The 21,315-nt window shown below is 45.9% G+C and overlaps 1 protein-coding gene across 21 annotated transcripts in view; it reads left to right on the top strand.

Annotated features, from left to right (window-relative positions):
* Positions 1-21,315, top strand: part of LOC110492836 (neurexin-1a-like) — a 79,103-nt gene that overhangs the window by 52,912 nt on the left and 4,876 nt on the right. For 8 of the 21 annotated variants that reach the window (XM_036946197.1, XM_036946191.1, XM_036946187.1 and 5 more), the window contains 12 exons: positions 1,967-2,170; positions 3,975-4,001; positions 6,900-7,022; positions 7,309-7,458; positions 8,531-8,762; positions 8,904-9,094; positions 9,294-9,467; positions 11,245-11,364; positions 11,439-11,620; positions 12,656-12,827; positions 14,074-14,163; positions 16,115-16,428. In XM_036946197.1, coding sequence (XP_036802092.1) covers positions 1,967-2,170; positions 3,975-4,001; positions 6,900-7,022; positions 7,309-7,458; positions 8,531-8,762; positions 8,904-9,094; positions 9,294-9,467; positions 11,245-11,364; positions 11,439-11,620; positions 12,656-12,827; positions 14,074-14,163; positions 16,115-16,428 — 1,979 coding nt within the window. Of the gene's footprint in view, positions 1-1,966; positions 2,171-3,974; positions 4,002-6,899; positions 7,023-7,308; positions 7,459-8,530; positions 8,763-8,903; positions 9,095-9,293; positions 9,486-11,244; positions 11,365-11,438; positions 11,621-12,655; positions 12,828-14,073; positions 14,164-16,114; positions 16,429-21,315 lie in introns of all 21 variants that reach the window. The other 13 variants (XM_036946190.1, XM_036946185.1, XM_036946181.1 and 10 more) reach the window with 3 other exon arrangements.

Here is a 21,315-nt window from a genome sequence, read left to right as displayed (position 1 = left end):
CTTCTCCCTCTCCCTTCTTCTCTCTCTCCCACCTTTTCCCTATCTCTCCTTCTCTCTTCTCCGTTCTCTCCTTTTCCCTATCTCTCCTTCTCTCTTCTCCGTTCTCTCCTTCTCTCTTCTCCGTTCTCTCCTTTTCCCTATCTCTCCTTCTCTCTTCTCCGTTCTCTCCTTCTCTCTTCTCCGTTCTCTCCTTTTCCCTATCTCTCCTTCTCTCTTCTCCGTTCTCTCCTTCTCTCTTTTCCGTTCTCTCCTTCTCTCTTCTCCGTTCTCTCCTTCTCTCTTCTCCGTTCTCTCCTTCTCTCTTCTCCGTTCTCTCCTTCTCTCTTCTCCTCTCTCTCCCACCTTTTCCCTATCTCTCCTTCTCTCTTCTCCGTTCTCTCCTTTTCTCTTCTCCGTTCTCTCCTTCTCTCTTCTCCGTTCTCTCCTTCTCTCTTCTCCGTTCTCTCCTTCTCTCTTCTCCGTTCTCTCCTTCTCTCTTCTCCGTTCTCTCCTTCTCCCTATCTCTCCTTCTCTCTTCTCCGTTCTCTCCTTCTCTCTTCTCCGTTCTCTCCTTCTCTCTTCTCCGTTCTCTCCTTCTCCCTATCTCTCCTTCTCTCTTCTCCGTTCTCTCCTTCTCTCTTCTCTGTTCTCTCCTTTTCTCTTCTCCGTTCTCTCCTTCTCTCTTCTCCGTTCTCTCCTTCTCTCTTCTCCGTTCTCTCCTTCTCCCTATCTCTCCTTCTCTCTTCTCCGTTCTCTCCTTCTCTCTTCTCCGTTCTCTCCTTCTCCCTATCTCTCCTTCTCTCTTCTCTGTTCTCTCCTTTTCTCTTCTCCGTTCTCTCCTTCTCTCTTCTCCGTTCTCTCCTTCTCTCTTCTCCGTTCTCTCCTTCTCTCTTCTCCGTTCTCTCCTTCTCTCTTCTCCGTTCTCTCCTTCTCTCTTCTCCGTTCTCTCCTTCTCTCTTCTCCGTTCTCTCCTTCTCCCTATCTCTCCTTCTCTCTTCTCCGTTCTCTCCTTCTCTCTTCTCCGTTCTCTCCTTCTCTCTTCTCCGTTCTCTCCTTCTCCCTATCTCTCCTTCTCTCTTCTCCGTTCTCTCCTTCTCTCTTCTCTGTTCTCTCCTTTTCTCTTCTCCGTTCTCTCCTTCTCTCTTCTCCGTTCTCTCCTTCTCTCTTCTCTCTTCTCCGTTCTCTCCTTCTCCCTATCTCTCCTTCTCTCTTCTCCGTTCTCTCCTTCTCTCTTCTCCGTTCTCTCCTTCTCTCTTCTCCGTTCTCTCCTTCTCCCTATCTCTCCTTCTCTCTTCTCTGTTCTCTCCTTCTCTCTTCTCCGTTCTCTCCTTCTCTCTTCTCCGTTCTCTCCTTCTCTATTCTCTGTTCTCTCCTTCTCTCTTCTCTGTTCTCTCCTTCTCTCTTCTCCGTTCTCTCCTTCTCTCTTCTCCGTTCTCTCCTTCTCTCTTCTCCGTTCTCTCCTTCTCTCTCCTCCGTTCTCTCCTTCTCCCTATCTCTCCTCTCTTTTCCGTTCTCTCCTTCTCTCTTCTCCGTTCTCTCCTTCTCTCTTCTCCGTTCTCTCCTTGCTCGCTTTACTGAGCACTCACTGTTACGGTTCCCTCTGAAATTCACTCATTTATTCACACACACACACTCTGAGCTCATTAGTATTCGTGAGACCTCTCTCTCCCTGTTCTCTTGTTTTCGCCACCAATGGTGTCCCATGGAAAGAGAAAGAGACAGAGAGACAGACAGACAGACAGACAGAGAGACAGACAGACAGACAGAGAGAGAGAGATTGAAGCATCAGAGAAAGGTAGAGGCAGAGGAGCAAATATAGAACCATCACTCTCTCTCAGCGGAAAACAGCTTTGAATTGAATATTTTCTGGAATTTAAGTCAAACTGGAGACACTGGTTTGATCTGCTTTGATGTGGTCTCATCTGGACTGGTCTGGTCTGGACTGGTCACTGCCTGATATTAATATCTTCCCCTCCTCCCTCTCTAGATGCGACCATCCTATCCTATGATGGTAGTAAGTTTATGAAGGTCCAGTTGCCTGTAGCGATGCACACCGAAGCAGAGGATGTGTCGCTACGTTTTCGCTCCCAGCGGGCCTACGGTGTTCTCATGGCAACAACATCACGGAACTCAGCCGACACGCTCCGACTGGAGCTGGACGGGGGGCGTGTCCGACTCACTGTCAACCTAGGTACACACACACATACACTGTCAACCTAGTTACACACACCAACACTGTCAACCTAGTTACACACACACATACACTGTCAACCTAGGTACACACACACATACACTGTCAACCTAGTTACACACACTAACACTGTCAACCTAGTTACACACACACATACACTGTCAACCTAGTTACACACACACATACACTGTCAACCTAGTTACACACACCAACACTGTCAACCTAGTTACACACACATATACACTGTCAACCTAGTGACACACACATACACTGTCAACCTAGTTACACACACCAACACTGTCAACCTAGTTACACACACACATACACTGTCAACCTAGTGACACACACATACACTGTCAACCTAGTTACACACACCAACACTGTCAACCTAGTTACACACACACATACACTGTCAACCTAGTGACACACACATACACTGTCAACCTAGTTACACACACATACACTGTCAACCTAGTGACACACACATACACTGTCAACCTAGTTACACACACCACTACTGTCAACCTAGTTACACACACATACACGGTCAACCTAGTTACACACACATACACTGTCAACCTAGTTACACACACACACATACACTGTCAACCTAGTTACACACACTGTTAATCTAAGTACACAGTAGGCCTATACCCACACACACTCAAACATAACCTGAAAGCAGAGCACATGTACATAGAGCTAAACCAAGATCTGCTATTACACACACACACACACACACACACACACACACACACACACACACACACACACACACACACACATACACTCTTACATTGTTGTACTGTATTGTGTTTTTGGTGTGTGTATTGTTGAACAGAGGGTTGGTCCTCCTGGTCCGAGGCTGCATTCCCTGCTCACTCCCAGATGACCACTGCACCCCTACACACACGCGCACACACAGAGACACACGCATACACAAATACACACACAGAGACACACACATGCACCCACACGCGCACACACAGAGACACACACATACACAAATACACACACAGAGACACACACACACACACATGCACACACGCGCGCACACACAGAGATACACAAATACACACACAGAGACATGCACAAACACGCGCACACACAGACACACACATGCATAAATACACACAGAGACACACACACAAACACTTGCACACATACACAAATACACACACAGAGACACACACACACACACACACACACACACACACACACAAATATACACGCACACACACTCACCAATAGATGCAGGGGTGTGTGTTGGTCTCTGGCTGTAGCATCTGCGTCTCTGCTGTGGTTGACGACACCCGACACACCTGGGGTATTATGGGAACCATGACCTCTGACCTCCCATGTTCCTCTGCTCTACCAGGGGCGGGATTTGGTGCTCTGTTGCTCGGTGACAGAAATTTGGGGCCACGCCCACCTCAGTGTCCTGATATTATGGATGTTATGGTCACGGAGGCTGTCACTCTGACCAGAGTAGCCAATGACACACATGTCACACTGAGACCTCTCGCTCTCCCTCAGCCAATTACAGAGCAAGACAATTCAGAGATCCATCAATCTTATTTGCTGGATTCCCAGTGCTACCATGTCATTCGCTCAGAGCAGATAGCAGAAAGCCCTATCCTCTGCTTTGATTAGCCAATAACCTCCTCCCAGCTTGCCCTCAGAAGGCAGGGAGAGTGTGTGTTCTCAGCGAGGTGTGTGTGTGGAGTGTGTTGGTGTGTGGGTCCCCAGCGCGTGGAGTTGTATCTTTGTGCAGTGTTAACCCTCTGCTCTGCTCTCCCTCCAGACTGTATCAGGATTAACTGTACCGCCAGTAAGTCACGCTCCATCTCACACTACCTCTGTGTGTGTTAGAACGTGTGTGTGTGTGTGTGTGTGTGTGTGTGTGTGTGTGTGTGTGTGTGTGTGTGTGTGTGTGTGTGTGTGTGTGTGTGTTAGAACTTGTGTGTGTTTGTGTGCGCTGGTGTGTGTGACTGTGTGTTTGATTCTGCTAGAGTCCAGGGTTACTAAGGCAGCCATTTTAGAGATAATGTAAGAGAGGAAAGACAGAGTGAGGAAAAAGGGGGGTGGGGGTGAGGTGAGATGGGGAACAGGAAAAAGGGGGATGGGGGGGTGTTAGGGAATGAGGTGAGAGGGGGAACAGGAAAAGGGGGGATGGGGGGTGTTAGTGAATAAGGTGAGAGGGGGAACGGGAAAAGGGGGGGTGTTAGTGAATGAGGTGAGAGGGGGAATGGGAAAAATGGGGGGTGGGGGGGTGTTAGTGAATGACGTGAGAGGGGGAACAGGAAAAACGGTGGGTGGGGGGGTGTTAGTGAATGACGTGAGAGGGGGAACAGGAAAAGGGGGGGTGGGGGGTGTTAGTGAATAAGGTGAGAGGGGGAACAGGAAAAGGGGGGGTGTTAGTGAATGAGGTGAGAGGGGGAACAGGAAAAATGGGGGGTGGGGGGGTGTTAGTGAATGAGGTGAGAGGGGGAACAGGAAAAGGGGTGAGGTACAGAGGGAAGAGAGAGAAGAGCCAAGGAAAAAGAGACTGAGAGAGAGAGAGAGGTGTACAGAGGAGTGTGAAGGTGTGGAGTTCCGTCATGGAGATGGACTGAAAGCTTCTCAGGGCTTCCGGATAATTATATCTCCTTCATGCTGAAAATGAAAGATTCTCTACCCCTCCATCCTTTTTCTTCCCTTCCTCCATCCAGCCATCTATCCATCCACCCCTCCCTCCCTCTGAGTGCTTTGTTTGTCTGTAGGCTGTCGTGAGTCGAGCTCTGTGTATGTGTGTTTGTCCTTTCACCACGGAAGACGACTCTATGACGGCATCCTGGTACTTACAAAGGGAGAAGGTGTTGCCATGGGAACATACCTAGACAACTTGTCTATGTCTATCGGCAGAATGTAACATAATGCTTTTCATAAGCATAGAAACCTTAAAAGGTGTTATTATGATTTTGTAATGATCAGCCATTATGAGTTATTATCAGCCATTTGGAGTAAAAAAAAATACTGCCATTGAAAGAGCTTAATATGAGGAGTTGATTATAAAACATGACAAGAGTTCGTACAACTCAGTAAATACAATATTACATACATTTCATTTGTATAAGTTCCATCGGTTGACAATTTTTTCCGCAAATTAGTCACTCCATATTACCATATTTAATGTCCTGTGTGTGTGTGTGTGTGTGTGTGTGTGTGTGTGTGTGTGTGTGTGTGTGTGTGTGTGTGTGTGTGTGTGTGTGTGTGTGTGTGTGTGTGTGTGTGTATACATGTGTGTGCGTGTGTGTGTGTGTCCTGGCTGTTCTCAGGTTGGCATGGATCACTGCCTCATTCTCACATCAGCCTATTCACCCCAACAGTGTGCGGTCACACACACACACACACACACACACACACACACACACACAAAAAAACACCAATCTCAGGCAGTGATCCATGGTAATGGGATGAGAGACTTGTGCCCAGAGCACAGCTGAGACTCCTCAGGGGAGCCCTCTGTCCTCTCCTGAAAACTAATCACACCTAACACACACACACAAGTCACCTACACTCACACATACCTCACCTACACATGCATATACACAGAGACCTCACACGTGGCAATATGTGTGTGTGTGTGTGTGTCATGGTGCTGCCATTTCCCACAGCTGAATCTGTCAGGCTGTTTACCTCTCGTCTTCTCATTCCTCCTATAGCTTATCACCCCCCCCCCCCCCCCCCCCCCCCCCCTACACACACTGACACTCTGGTCTATCCTGGTGAGAGGGAAAGAGACTCACAAACACTCCCCAGAGATCGCCTTCAACAGAAACTAGAGAGAGAAAATTAGGAGAGAGAAAGGGAAGAAAGGAGAGAGAAAATGAGAGAGAGAGGGATGAAAGGAGAGGAAAGGAAGGAGAGAGAGGGATGAAGGGAGAGAGAAAAGAGGAAGGAGAGAGAGAGAAAGGGATGAAAGGAGAGAAAAGGGGAAGGAGAGAGAGGGGGATGAAAGGAGAGAAAAGGGGAAGGAGAGAAAGAGAGGGATGAAAGGAGAGAAAAGGAAGGAGAGAGAGAGGGATGAAGGGAGAGAGAAAAGGGGAAGGAGAGAGAGAGGGATGAAAGGAGAGAAAAGGGGAAGGAGAGAGAGGGATGAAAGGAGAGAAAAGGGGAAGGAGAGAGAGCGGGATGAAAGGAGAGAAAAGGGGAAGGAGAGAGAGAGAGGGATGAAAGGAGAGAAAAGGGGAAGGAGAGAGAGAGGGATGAAAGGAGAGAGAGGGGGATGAAAGTAGAGAAAAGGGGAAGGAGAGAGAGAGAGGGATGAAAGGAGAGAAAAGGGGAAGGAGAGAGAGAGGGATGAAAGGAGAGAAATGGGGAAGGAGAGAGAGGGATGAAAGGAGAGAAAAGGGGAAGGAGAGAGAGGGATGAAAGGAGAGAAAAGGGGAAGGAGAGAGAGAGGGATGAAAGGAGAGAAAAGGGGAAGGAGAGAGAGGGATGAAAGGAGAGAAAAGGGGAAGGAGAGAGTTCCTCCTGCTGTATTACTGCTCTATGTCCCTCTTGCTACAGAGCTGAGTATCTAGTGCCACCATGTGGTCAGATAGGGTAGGACACTGGCAGGAGACAGGGTGGAGAATGTGTGTGTGGGTTTGTGCCTGCGTGCTTGCCTGCATGTGTGCATGTGTTAACCCTTCGTGTGGGTGTGTGTAAGATGTATGTGTGTATTAACTGACTGGAATGTGTGTAGGTAAGGGTCCAGAGACCATCTTTGCAGGGCTGGGGCTGAATGATAATGAGTGGCACACTGTCAGAGTGGTGCGACGCGGGAAAAGCCTCAAACTCACCGTCGACGACCTGCAATCTGTGGAAGGTAACCATAGCAACCCCCCAACGCTGTCAACCCTGACCTTTCAGTCCTAACCTTAACCCCTGACCTCAAACCCATAACCTGCAGACATTGTTCAAGTACATTCAAGCCCAAGTGTCTTGTATTTAGCTGACCTGGTCCAATGTAGCCAATGGAATAGTCCCAAAAGTGCAAACTCCACTCACCCTGCACTCCGGTGAAGCTAAATCAAGTGCACCTCAAGTGCTTCAATGTATTTGACCCTGGTCTGCTAACCTCTCCCCTGACCCCTGACCTCTAACCCCTCCAGGTCAGATGGCAGGCGACCACACCCAGCTGGAGTTCCACAACGTGGAGACAGGCATTGTGACGGAGAAGCGCTTCATGCCCGCTGTGCCCTCCAACTTCATAGGGCACCTGCAGGGCCTCACTCTCAATGGGATGCCCTATGTAGACCTCTGTAAGGACAGAGTACACACACACACCTACACACACCCACACATACACACACCTCACACACGCATACACGCACCTCACACACACACACACACCTCACACACACACACACACCTCACACACACACACACACCTCACACACACACCTCACACACACACACACACCTCACACACACACACACACCTCACACACACACACACACCTCACACACACACACACACCTCACACACACACACACCTCACACACACACCTCACACACGCATACACGCACCTCACACACACACACACACCTCACACACACACACACACCTCACACACACACACACCTCACACACACACCTCACACACGCATACACGCACCTCACACACACACACACACCTCACACACACACACACACCTCACACACACACACACCTCACACACACACACACACACCAGTGTTGGTGGTAACATGTTATATAATCAGATTACTTTTCTGAGTAACATTACTACAGTTACTTTGTCAAACAACGAGTGCCTTACTTTCACAATCATATCTCTTAACGGGCGCGTTTCCATGAGCCGATCTCGACTTGTTTCCTCATTTAGTTGTCGAGCGAGCGGAGAAAGGCTGGAGAAATGTCATGACAGCTGTTGTCCATAGAAACGTATAGATGGCGCGTCTCTGATCTTTGCCATTGAACACGCTTCTGTGGTAGCAAAGTCCATAGAGTGCCCTCTATACGTCTCTATGGGTCCCTGTAAATGCGGACTGTGACCAGATCTGGCGGCTCGAGAGACAGATTTTGAATGAAAAGATAGGTTAGCTGTACAGACATTGGGCTTACACTAGATATGAAGGATTAAGCCGTACTTGTAGACTAGCAAGGCAGCGCCACAGACGAAAGGAGCAACTACTGATCAAAGCTGACGTTGCTCATTGTAATATTGTAATATAACGCGTTACTTTAGTTAAATGTAACAGGTAATATGTAATACATTAGTGTTTTATGTAAGTAACTCATCCCAAACACAGCACCTTACACGTACGTACACAACTACACACACCTCATCCTTGGTCATCTCGATCCTAGGTAAGAACGGTGATATCGACTATTGCGAGCTGAACGCTGTGATTGGTTATAAGAGCATCGTGGCGGACCCGGTGACGTTCAGGTCACGGTCGAGCTACGTGACCCTGCCAACGCTCCAGGCCTACTACTCCATGCACCTGTTCCTCCAGTTCAAAACCACCTCCCCTGACGGACTCGTACTCTACAACAGAGGAGACGGAAACGACTTCATAGTGGTGGAGCTGGTCAAAGGGTGTGTCTATACACTACTGCTACTGAACAGAGGAGATGATTCCACTTGATGAAAGGACTGGTCAGAGTTAGATATCTATCTACTATCTACTCAGGTATTAAAGTTGATATGCTAACGTTCCTAATCTCCCTCCCTCCCCAGCTACCTCCACTATGTGTCCGACCTGGGGAACGGGGCTCACCTGATCAAAGGGAACTCCAACTCTCCTCTGAATGACAACCACTGGCACAACGTCCTCATATCCAGAGACACCAACAACCTGCACACTGTTAAGATAGACACCAAGGTCACCACACAGACCACTATGGGGGCCAAGAACCTGGATCTCAAAGGTAACACACATGCACACGCATAAACTCACACACATCGACACAGACACATACACACATACTGTACATACCATAATACCTGTGTACTATGTATGGAGTCTCTCAGCCCTTGTCTCTTATAGCAGAGGGCAGTTCTGTCAGCTAAGCGAGACCCAGGTATGGAGCGAGGAGCTGCCACTCAAGCTGTGCTGTGTTCCTATAGGTGACCTGTACGTAGGGGGCGTGGCTAAAGAGATGTACCGTGACCTTCCCAAGCTCGTCCATTCCCGCGAAGGCTTCCAGGGTTGCCTAGCAACCGTCGACCTCAACGGCCGATTACCCGACCTGCTGGCCGACGCCCTTGCTACGACCGGACAGGTGGAGAGGGGCTGTGAAGGTACACACACACACACAGGTACACACACCATTAGCAATTACACAAAAAAGTCTAGGAAGACAAACACATACCAGGACCTCCCCCTTTTACGATTGCAGATCATAGCTAATTGTTGTTATTATTCTACCTCTTGCTCCAGCTAACAGCTGTTTTTATTTGTATTATTTATATTTCTGTTTTTATTATGTTGGAGATTATCCCCCTTGCTTTGGCATCTGGCTTTCTCTTCTCTCTGTCTCTCTCTCTGTCTCTCTCTCTCTATTCTCTTTCTTCCTCTCTCTCTCTCTCTCTCTCTCTCTCTCTATTCTCTTTCTTCCCCCTCTCCTCTCTCTATTCTCTTTCTTCCCCCCTCTCGCTCTCTCTTCTCTTTCTCCCCTCTCTCTTATCTTCCTCCCCCTCTCTCTCTCCTCTCTATTCTCTTTCTTCCCCCTCTCTCACTCTCTCTTCTCTTTCTCCCCTCTCTCTTCTCTTCCTCCCTCTCTCTCTCTCTCTCTCTCTCTCTCTGTCTCTCTCTCTGTCTCCCTCTCTCTATTCTCTTTCTTCCCCCTCTCTCGCTCTCTCTTCTCTTTCTCCCCTCTCTCTTCTCTTCCTCCCCCTCTCTCTCTCCTCTCTCTATTATCTTTCTTCCCCCTTTCTCGCTCTCTCTTCTCTTTCTCCCCTCTCTCTTCTCTTCCTCCCCCTCTCTCTCTCTCTATTATCTTTCTTCCCCCTCTCTCGCTCTCTCTTCTCTTTCTCCCCTCTCTCTTCTCTTCCTCCCCCTCTCTCTCTCCTCTCTTTAATTCTCTTTCTTCCCCCTCTCTCTCTCTCTCTCTCTCTCTCTCTCTCTCTCTCTATTCTCTTTCTTCCCCCTCTCTCTCTCTCTCTGTCTCTCTCTCTCTCTCTCTTCTCTCTCTGTCTCTCTCTCTGTCTCTCTCTCTCTCTCTCTCTCTATTCTCTTTCTTCCCCCTCTCTCTCTCTCTCTGTCTCTCTCTCTCTCTCTCTCTCTCTCTGTCTCTCTCTCTCTCTCTAACTGTTTGTTTTATCAGAGGCATTTCTATGCTTTCTTTTTACTAACCATCTAACATATTTTGCTTGTCATTCTTTTTGGCTGACAAAAGTTGCATTGACGAAAGCTGACCTTCAAGGTAGATCGCTCTGTGTGTGCGTGTCTGTGTGTATTCATGTGATCAACTGGGTTTGAACCTGAGTCTCCTGCACACCACAAGACTGTGTTAACCCACTGGGCTAAAGTCTAGGGCTAGGCAGTAGCTCAGGGAGCTAATGCATGTTTTCAGGTCTCAGGCAAGACTCATCACGCGAGCCACCTCGGTTACACTCTTGCAGGTACGTGTGTGTGTGGTGTGTTCTGACATGACCTGTCCATGCCACCGTAGTGACATCTTCCCCTCAGCGACATCGTTCCTGTTTAAGTTAGAACACACCCTCTTCACCTCTGTCACTTGGAAGCATGATTCTAATCCCACCCCCTACTTCTAACCCCACCCTCTTCTGTTTGACCCCTCCCTGTATCTAGCCTACGGCTGGCCAACCTCATGGACAGACAGCTGCTGGATGTGAAGTGAATTGTAATAACAATTCAACAATCCAAAAGGGCTCAACTCTTAAAGGAATGGGTTCACTTAAAATGTGAATGAATCTGGTTTTTGCCTTGGCTGTTGTCGACCGATCCAGAGTTTTTAAGGGCTTATTCTGATTATTTTGTTACCTTCAGCATTCTCTGGTTGACATGAGCTTTTCTCGTGAAGAAGCTGAAGGATTTGTCTCTTTGGCTCTTCAGGTCCCAGTACTACCTGTCAGGAAGACTCCTGCGCCAGTCAGGGTGTGTGTTTACAGCAGTGGGAGGGATTTAGCTGTGATTGCAGTATGACATCATTCGGGGGACCGCTCTGCAATGACGGTGAGTCACTTGTTATTTCCTATGTCCTATTTCCTGTTTACTACTTCCTTTTTGAGCCAATTTGTTGTCCACAGCGGGGACCACTTATATCTTTGGTCGTGACGGGGGTGTGATCGTGTACACCTGGCCTCCTAACGAGCGCCCCAGCACACGGGCTGACCGGCTGGCGCTGGGCTTCAGCACACAGCAGAAACACGCTACTCTGTTACGGGTTGACAGCGCCTCGGGACTGGGAGACTACCTACAGCTACAGATAGTAAAGACTACACTGACCTCTACAGAATCACTGCACTCTGTCCTCCTCAACTCAGCACTCTGCTACACTACCAGCTATAAACCTTTCTCTCTTCCTATCCTCTCTCTCTCTCTCTCTCTCTCGCTCTCTCTCTTGCTATTTTGCTCTCTTTCTCTCTCTGTCTCTGTCTCTCGATTTCTCTCTATGTCTCTCCATTTCTCTCTCCATTTCTCTCTATGTCTCTGTCTCTCCATTTCTCTCTCCATTTCTCTCTCCATTTCTCTCTCTGTCTCTCTCTCCATTTCTCTCTCTGTCTCTGTCTCTCCATTTCTCTCTCCATTTCTCTCTCTGTCTCTGTCTCTCCATTTCTCTCTCCATTTCTCTCTCTGTCTCTGTCTCTCCATTTCTCTCTCCATTTCTCTCTCTGTCTCTATGTCTCTCCATTTCTCTCTCCATTTCTCTCTCTGTCTCTATGTCTCCCCATTTCTCTCTCCATTTCTCTCTCTGTCTCTATGTCTCTCCATTTCTCTCTCCATTTCTCTCTCTGTCTCTATGTCTCTCCATTTCTCTCTCCATTTCTCTCTCTGTCTCTATGTCTCTCCATTTCTCTCTCTGTCTCTGTCTCTCCATTTCTCTCTCCATTTCTCTCTCTGTCTCTATGTCTCTCCATTTCTCTCTCTGTCTCTGTCTCTCCATTTCTCTCTCCATTTCTCTCTCTGTCTCTATGTCTCTCCATTTCTCTCTCCATTTCTCTCTCTGTCTCTGTCTCTCCATTTCTCTCTCCATTTCTCTCTCTGTCTCTGTCTCTCCATTTCTCTCTCCATTTCTCTCTCTGTCTCTGTCTCTCCATTTCTCTCTCCATTTCTCTCTCTGTCTCTATGTCTCTCCATTTCTCTCTCCATTTCTCTCTCTGTCTCTCCATTTCTCTCTCTGTCTCTATGTCTCTCCATTTCTCTCTCCATTTCTCTCTCTGTCTCTATGTCTCTCCATTTCTCTCTCCATTTCTCTCTCTGTCTCCTTGTCTCTCCATTTCTCTCTCCATTTCTCTCTCCCCAGGATAAAGGAAATATTCGGGTAGTGTTTAACGTGGGGACAGATGACATCAACATTGAAGAGACTGCTAAATCCGTTAATGATGGGAAGTACCACATAGTTCGGTTTACCCGCAGCGGAGGCAACGCAACCCTGCAGCTGGACGACCTGCCAATCATAGAGCGCTACCCCTCAGGTAGGGACCGACCACAGCCGACACCTGCTTGTCACAGCCAATCACATGACAGGGCTTCGGCTTCTTCCTGAATTAAAGGAAGTGACTATGTATCGCAACTGTTTCTATCAGTATTCATGTAAAGATGTTGCTTATGTTAATACTACATCATACTACGTTACTATTACCACTTGTGTTATGACTTGCTGAAGACCAAATGTGTATTTTAGGATGTTGTTTTCTCTGTTTAAACATAAAAAAAATATATATGTAGTTACACTTCCACTGTTGCCTTGACTCCAGGGAGTCTGTACTGACATAACTGGTCATGTATGTTGCTATGTTAAATAGTGTGACACTTAAATGAACCATGTAAACATTTAATACAGATAGCAGTTGTGATTTATTAAAAAAAGAAAATAATAATAGCCGTTGGGGCATTTGGCCAAACAGCAACACAATAAAAATGTAAATGTATTAACTAGACTGGGGGGGAAACGAAGAGGCAAAACTGATTGTATTTATTTTAGCATTGGGTTTTTAAACATTTTATATTGTTGTTGTTATCTTAAGTATTAATCATATATTTTCAGGAGTTATTAGCCGATCTGTTAGCTAAAAGGCTAAACACCAGACAGAGGTGTATGAGAGTTGATCTGTTAGCTAAAAGGCTAAACACCAGACAGAGGTGTATGGGGGTTGATCTGTTAGCTAAAAGGCTAAACACCAGACAGAGGTGTATGAGAGTTGATCTGTTAGCTAAAAGGCTAAACACCAGACAGAGGTGTATGGGGGTTGATCTGTTAGCTAAAAGGCTAAACACCAGACAGAGGTGTATGAGGGTTGATCTGTTAGCTAAAAGGCTAAACACCAGACAGAGGTGTATGGGGGTTGATCTGTTAGCTAAAAGGCTAAACACTAGACAGAGGTGTATGAGGGTTGATCTGTTAGCTTTAACAGTGATTATCATTATTATTCTCTTGTTTTATCAAACTCTCTAAACCCAGTCAGAGCTGTCTCCTGTCTGTCAGATGTTAAGTAACTGTTTAAATGTCTCTTTAAATCCAAGAGTCCAAGAACAGAAAGTCGATGTCTGCTTGCTGGTTGCTGCTCATGAACGTAACTCTTATTAAGTTAATGACACAGCAACAATGTTCGGACCGACAGGACCTTGGTCAGGACTTTGACTTTCTCTTCATGGCTGTTTATTTTGTTGTCCAGCTCCTGTGCCAGGTGTAATTACTGTGTTTTCATCTTTAAATTAAAGGCAACATTGATAACGAGCGCCTGGCCATCGCTAGACAGAGAATCCCCTATCGGCTCGGTCGAATAGTTGACGATTGGCTACTCGACAAAGGTAAAAACATCATTAAAATGCCTTTAAACTTTCAGCTAAAAGTCAACCTGAAGGAAGTTGAAACTGTGACCATCAACTAACATCTAAAATGATAAATCCATAACTAAGTTTAAACGTTATAGTAACTGTTAGAGTATAATATTGTCAGACTGTGTAAACTGTAGTGTAACTGTACTGTTCTGTAATACAGTAATTTACTGTAAACTGTAGATAAAGAGAGAGGTAATAATACCAGGTTAAACGGACAATGGGAAGATTAATCTGAATAAATGTGAAACTAATACAGATAAAAATGTACTTGTTTAAGATTTTTCATAATATTGTTTCTCCAATTGTAAACATTTAAAGTGTTCACTAAAGCATATATCAATGTTGAACATCATAATCTGTATAGTCAAAGTAAAGTTCAGAACCAGATATTACATGTAAGACTTGAGAGATGTTCAATGCACTGTTTTGTTTCAAATTGACCTCTTAACCCTCAGCAGAGCTCCTTTAAATGCCTGAACTCCCTTTTAACTGTGACCAGAGACAAAGCTATGACCTGTGTGTGCTTCATAGAGCTTCATATGTCTTCATAATGCTTCCTTCATTGGGCTTCTTAAGGCTGTAATAACCATATTTGAGGATAATCAATCGATATGTCAACATGATGACTCTCTCATGATGCGTCTCCACAGCAACCGTCTCTCGGCTATCCCATCTATTCTCTCTTCATCCTACTCTTCCTCTCATCCTCCTTCCTCCTCTTCTCCTCCTCTCTCTCTCCAGTCTCACACTCCACAGTACATGTCCCATATCATGCTTTAAACATGCTAACAACATGCTAACAACGTACAACATGCTAACAACATGCTTACAACATGTGTACACCATGCTAATAACATGCTTATGACATGCTAACATCCTTACAACACCCTACCACCATGCTTACATCATGCTAACAACATGCTTACAACATACTTACAACATGCTAACAACATGCTTACAACATGCTTACAACATACTTACAACATACTTACAACATGCTAACAGCATGCTTACAACATGCTTACATCATGCTAACAATATACTTACAACATGCTAACAACATGCTTACAACATGCTTACAACATGCTAACAACATACTTACAACATGCTTACAACATGCTAACAACATACTTACAACATGCTAACAACATGCTTACAACATGCTTACACCCTGCTAACAACACGCTTATGACATGCTAACATCCTTACAACACCCTAACACCATGCTTACAACAACCTAACACCATGCTTACAACAACCTAACACCATGATTACAACACCCTAACACCATGCTTACAACAACCTAACACCATGCTTACAACAACCTAACACCATGCTTACAACACCCTAACACCATGCTTACAACACCCTAACACCATGCTTACAACACCCTAACACCATGCTTACAACACCCTAACACCATGCTTACAACACCCTAACACTATGCTTACAACACCCTAACACCATGCTTACAACAACCTAACACCATGCTTACAACAACCTAACACCATGCTTACAACAACCTAACACCATGCTTACAACAACCTAACACCATGCTTACAACACCCTAACACCATGCTTACAACACCCTCACACCATGCTTACAACAACCTAACACCATGCTTACAACAACCTAACACCATGCTTACAACACCCTAACACCATGCTTACAACACCCTAACACCATGCTTACAACACCCTAACACCATGCTTACAACACCCTAACACCATGCTTACAACACCCTAACACCATGCTTACAACACCCTAACACCATGCTTACAACACCCTAACACCATGCTTACAACACCCTAACACCATGCTTACAACAACCTAACACCATGCTTACAACTCATTAACATCATGCTTAATGTGTGTATTATCATCACACGACGATGCCTATGTATGCGTGTGTGTGTCCAGGCCGCCAGCTGACCATCTTCAACAGCCAGACGACGGTGACGGTAGGAAGAGGAAAGGAAGCAGGTCAGTTCCAGGGTCAGATGGCCGGTCTCTACTACAACGGACTGAAGATACTCAACATGGCCGCCGAGGGACACGCCCACATCCGCCTGGAGGGCAGCACACGATTGGTTGGGGACATGCCCTCCTCCTCCATCACTCCCCAATCCAGCGCTGCCGCCGGGGGCAACCGATTAGATCCCGCCCCCAATGCCGGCGACATCACCACGACAACCGCCACAAATAAGAAGCAAGGAGGAGGAACTACGCAGCAGGTAGGAAACGAACAATGACGCTATCTAAGGCATAAACAGGATAACTTAGCTATTCGTAAACTCACACATATAGATTTTAAAAAACAATTATTTTACCTTTATTTAACAAGGCAAGTCAGTTCGGAATAAATTCTTATTTACAGTGGCCTACCCTAGTCAAACCCTAACAACGCTGGGCCAATGGTTCACCGCTCTATGGGACTCCCAATCACGGCCGGTTGTGATACAGCCTGGAATCGAACCAGGGTCTGTAGTGTGACGCCTCTAGCACTGAGCAGCAGTGCCTAAGACCGCTGCGTCACTCGGGAGCCCCAAATAGATACCATATACAGTGCCTAAGACCGCTGCGTCACTCGGGAGACCCAAATAGATACAGTGCCTTCAGAAAGTATTCATACCCCTTGACTTATTTTTGTGTTACATTTTGTTGCGTAATTTTTTCTATTTTCTACATTGTAGAATAATAGTGAAGACATCAAAACTATGAAATAACACATATGGAATCATGTAGTAACCAAAAAAGTGTTAAAGAAATCAAAATATATTTTAGATTTTAGATTCTTCTTTGCATTGATGACAGCTTTGCACACTCTTGGTATTCTCTCAACTAGCTTCACCTGGAATGCTTTTCCAACAGTCTTGAAGGAGTTCCCACATTTGCTGAGCACTTGTTGGCTGCTTTTACTTCAATCTGCAGTCCAACTCATCCCAAACCATCTCAATTGGGTTGAGGTTGGGTGATTGTGGAGGCCAGGTCATCTGAAGCAGCACTCCATCACTCTCCTTCTTAGTCAAATAGCCCTTACACAGCCTGGAGGTGTGTTGGGTCATTGTCCTGTGGAAAAACAAATGATAGTCCCACTAAGCGCAAACCAGATGTGATGGCGTATCGCTGCAGAATGCTGTGGTAGCCATGCTGGTTAAGTGTGCCTTGAATTCTAAATAAATCACAGACGGTGTCGCCAGCAAAGCTCCCCCACACCATCACACCACCTCCTCCATGGTTCACAGTGGGAACCACACATGCAGAGATCATCCGTTCACCTACTCTGCATCTCACAAAGACACGTCGGTTGGAACCAAAAATACCCAATGTGGACTCGTCAGACCAAAGGACAGATTTCCACCGGTCTAATGTCCATATCTCGTGTTTCTTGGCCCAAGCAAGACCCTTCTTCTTATTGGTGTCCTTTAGTAGTGGTTTCTTTGCAGCAAGGCCTGATTTACGCAGTCTCCTCTGAACAGTTGATGTTGAGATGTTTCTGTTACTTGAACTCTGTGAGGAATTTATTTGAGAGAGGCTGAGAGAGGCTAACTCTAATGAACTTATCCTCTGCAGCAGAGGTAACTATGAGTCAGAAATGGATTTGGACTCAAATGTGTGCTGCAATGAGCTGTGTTAACCTGCTATGAGCTGCTATGAAAGTTATGACCTGCTATGACCACCGCTTGTCTGCTATGACTAGTCAGGAGGTTATGATGATGAACAGGCTCTCTGTGTGGAGAGGGATTCTGGGTCATGAAATGTTCTGCCATGCTCAGAATTTTTTTTATCCAATGATGCGAGTTGCCATGGAGATAGTGAAACCTCTCTCTCTTTCTGTTGTGCTCCATAGTGCATAGCTCCTCTGGGTATAGGCTGCCAGCTGTCTCAGACATAAATAATGGAATACAGAGCTGTGAGCCTCAGGCATCAATAATGGATCTGGATGGATGGATGGATGGATGGAGGGTTTAAGTGACTGAGTGAGACACAGGCTGAATCCCAAATCACTCCCTTCCCCTCGCCCTTCGGCCCTCCATTGGCACTTTCACGTGCACCTCCGCCATATGCACAAGTGTCCAAATGCTGAGGCAGTGAAAATGATCCAGGGTGTAGTGGCTAATTAGACCCTCAGCAAGGCTGCAGGCTTCAAAGCTAAGTGCTATCCCCTTACCTACAAAACAACGGAGAGGTGTTCCTAATTATATGTCACATGCATTTGTTTATGTCGGATTTGGAGACTTGACACATGTAACAGATGAAATACCTCCCAAATGAAATGTTTAACTGTTACTAATCTTTACATCTGGTGGGATTTGGGAAATAGAATTTCATGCTCATTTTATTATTTGAAAGTGGAACATGAATTGCATCATTCAAATCACCAGTGTGTCCCGACGTTGATGGGTTTACTGATCCCCTCTCCACTCTCTGGAAGTCACTCTGAGCAACACGTGACACCGGAGGGCCCTCAGAGCGAGTTGGTAGGGGCGAGGCGGTGGTTTGAGATTCACCGACAGTGTTGCTCTTTACACCTCAGGTGTGTGTGTGTGTGTGTGTGTGTGTGTGTGTGTGTGTGTGTGTGTGTGTGTGTGTGTGTGTGTGTGTGTGTGTGTGTGTGTGTGTGTGTGTGTGTGTGTGTGTGTGTGTGTAGTCGATGGTATACCAAGATAGGAATTAGGTCATATGTATGCTTGATATGGTGCAGTGGGTGTGTGTGTGTGTTTCTTCCTGAATTTAGTGAGATTCCCTCCTATGAGTCTGAATTATTAATAATGTTGAAGAGTGTCAACTCTGTCTCACTCTGCTCAATTTAGTTTGGATGTGTGTGTGTGTGTGTGTGTGTGTGTGTGTGTGTGTGTGTGTGTGTGTGTGTGTGTGTGTGTGTGTGTATGCTTGTGTGTGTGTGTGTGTGTGTGTGTGTGCGTGTGTGCGCGTGTGTGCGTGTGTGTGTGTAAGTATAGCATTTGTGCGTGTGTGAGAGCGTGCGTGCATTCGTGTGTTTTATGGGTAGAACCAACTATAGCAACCTCAGACCCCCCCCTCTCTCGCTCTGTCTCCTCTTGCTCTCTCTCTCTCTCTTTCTCTCTCTCTCTCTCTCTCTCTCTCTCTCTCTGTCAGCAGTGATAGGTAGTTAGTGTATCAGTACATCTCCTATTCTCTCCTCGTTTCTCCACGCTGACAGAGCTGCTGCTAACAGATGTGTGTGTGTTTCTGAAGACAGTGGCAGAGCAGTGTGTGTAAACCGTGTGTGTGTGTGTGTGTGATGTGATGTGTGAGCTAGGCAGTCAGGCAGGCATGGACGCTCGTTGGCATTGTTCAGCTGATCAGGTACTGATTTTACTCCTTCAGCATGATCACATCTTCCTCCTTCAGTTCATCTCTCTATCATTTCCTTTTCTTTTCTCTCTCTCCCTTTCTTTATCTGTCTCTCACTCGCTCTCCCTTTCATTATCCATCTGTGCTGGAAGGGAGCATGCATCACTGCCAGACAAAGAGAGGGAGAGATAAGGCTGTAGAGGAGAGACGGAGAGGCGGAGAGACGGAGAGGCGGAGAGACAGAGCGATAAAGAGGAGATGAGGCTATAGGAAGAGGTTGGCATTGTTCAGGAGTGCAAGTGTGGAACAGACTTTTAATTGGCTCACTTTTAATTGACAACTTAAAAGGGTGGCTGAAGTTTGATTGACAGGTCTGTAGTTTGATTGGCATGTGAGTAGAGGTCAGCTGAGGAAACAGTTCCCTTTTGATTAGATGGAAAATGTTGAATCAACTTGGATTCTAATGGTATTGAAAGGCTGTCTTTAGTTATACCAGTTTGATCAAATCAAATCCCATTTTATTCGTCACATACACATATTTAGCAGATGTTATTGCGAGTGTTGCGAAATGCTTTGTTCCTAGCTCCAATAGTGCAGTAATATCTAACAATACACAACAATGCACATTTAAAAAGTAAAAGAATGTAATTAGGAAATATAGAAATATTTAGGACGAGCAATGTCGGAATCCGGAGTATATATATATATAGTACCAGTCAAAAGTTTGGACACACCTACTCATTCAAGGGTTTTCTATATGTTATATTTTCTACATTGCAGAATAAAAACTATAAAATAACACATGGGATCATGTAGTAACCAAAATAGTGTTAAACAAATTAAAATATATTTTATTTTTGAGATTCTTCAAAGTAGCCATGACAGCTTTGCACACTCTTGGCATTCTGTCAACCAGCTTCATGAGGTAGTCACCTGGAATGCATTTCAATTAACAGGTGTGTCTTGTTAAAAGTTCATTTGTGGAATATTTTTCCTTCTTAATGCGTTTGAGCCAATCAGTTGTGTTGTGACAAGGTAGTGGTGGTATACTATTTGGTAAAATACCAAGTCCATATTATAGAAAGAACAGCTCAAATAAGCAAAGAGAAATGACAGTCCATCATTACTTTAAGACATGAAGGTCAGTCAATCCTGGAAATTTCAGTGCAGTCGCAAAAACCATCAAGTGCTAGGATGAAACTGGCTCTCATGAGGATCGCCACAGGAAAGGAAGACCCAGAGTTACCTCTGCTGAAGAGGATATGTTCATTAGAGTTACCAGCCTCAGATTGCAGCACAAATAAATGCTTCACGGAGTTCAAGTAACAGACACATCTCAACATCAACTGTTCAGAGGAGACTGTGTGAATCAGGCCTTGCTGCAAAAGAAACACTACTAAAGGACACCAATATGAAGACAAGACTTGCTTGGGCCACGAATCACGAGCAATGGACGTTAGACCGGTGGAAATCTGTCCTTTGATCTGAGTCCAAATTTGCGATTTTTGGTTCCAACCGCTGTGTCTTTGTGAGACGCAGAGTAGGTGAACAGATGATGTCCCCATGTGTGGTTCCCACCGTGAAGCATGGAGGAGGAGGTGTGATGGTGTGTGGGTGCTTTGCTGGTGACACTGTCAGTGATTTATTTAAAATTCAAGGCACACTTAACCAGCATGGCTATCACAGCATTCTGCAGCAATACATCATCCCATCTGGTTTGCGCTTAGTGGGACTATAATTTGTTTTTCAACAGGACAATAACCCAAAACACACCTCCAGGCTGTGTAAGGGCTATTTGACCAAGA

Source organism: Oncorhynchus mykiss, chromosome 16 (assembly GCF_013265735.2).
Source record: "Oncorhynchus mykiss isolate Arlee chromosome 16, USDA_OmykA_1.1, whole genome shotgun sequence".
In the NCBI taxonomy this organism is placed as follows: Eukaryota; Metazoa; Chordata; class Actinopteri; order Salmoniformes; family Salmonidae; genus Oncorhynchus; species Oncorhynchus mykiss.
This window is presented reverse-complemented; position numbering and strand designations above follow the sequence as displayed.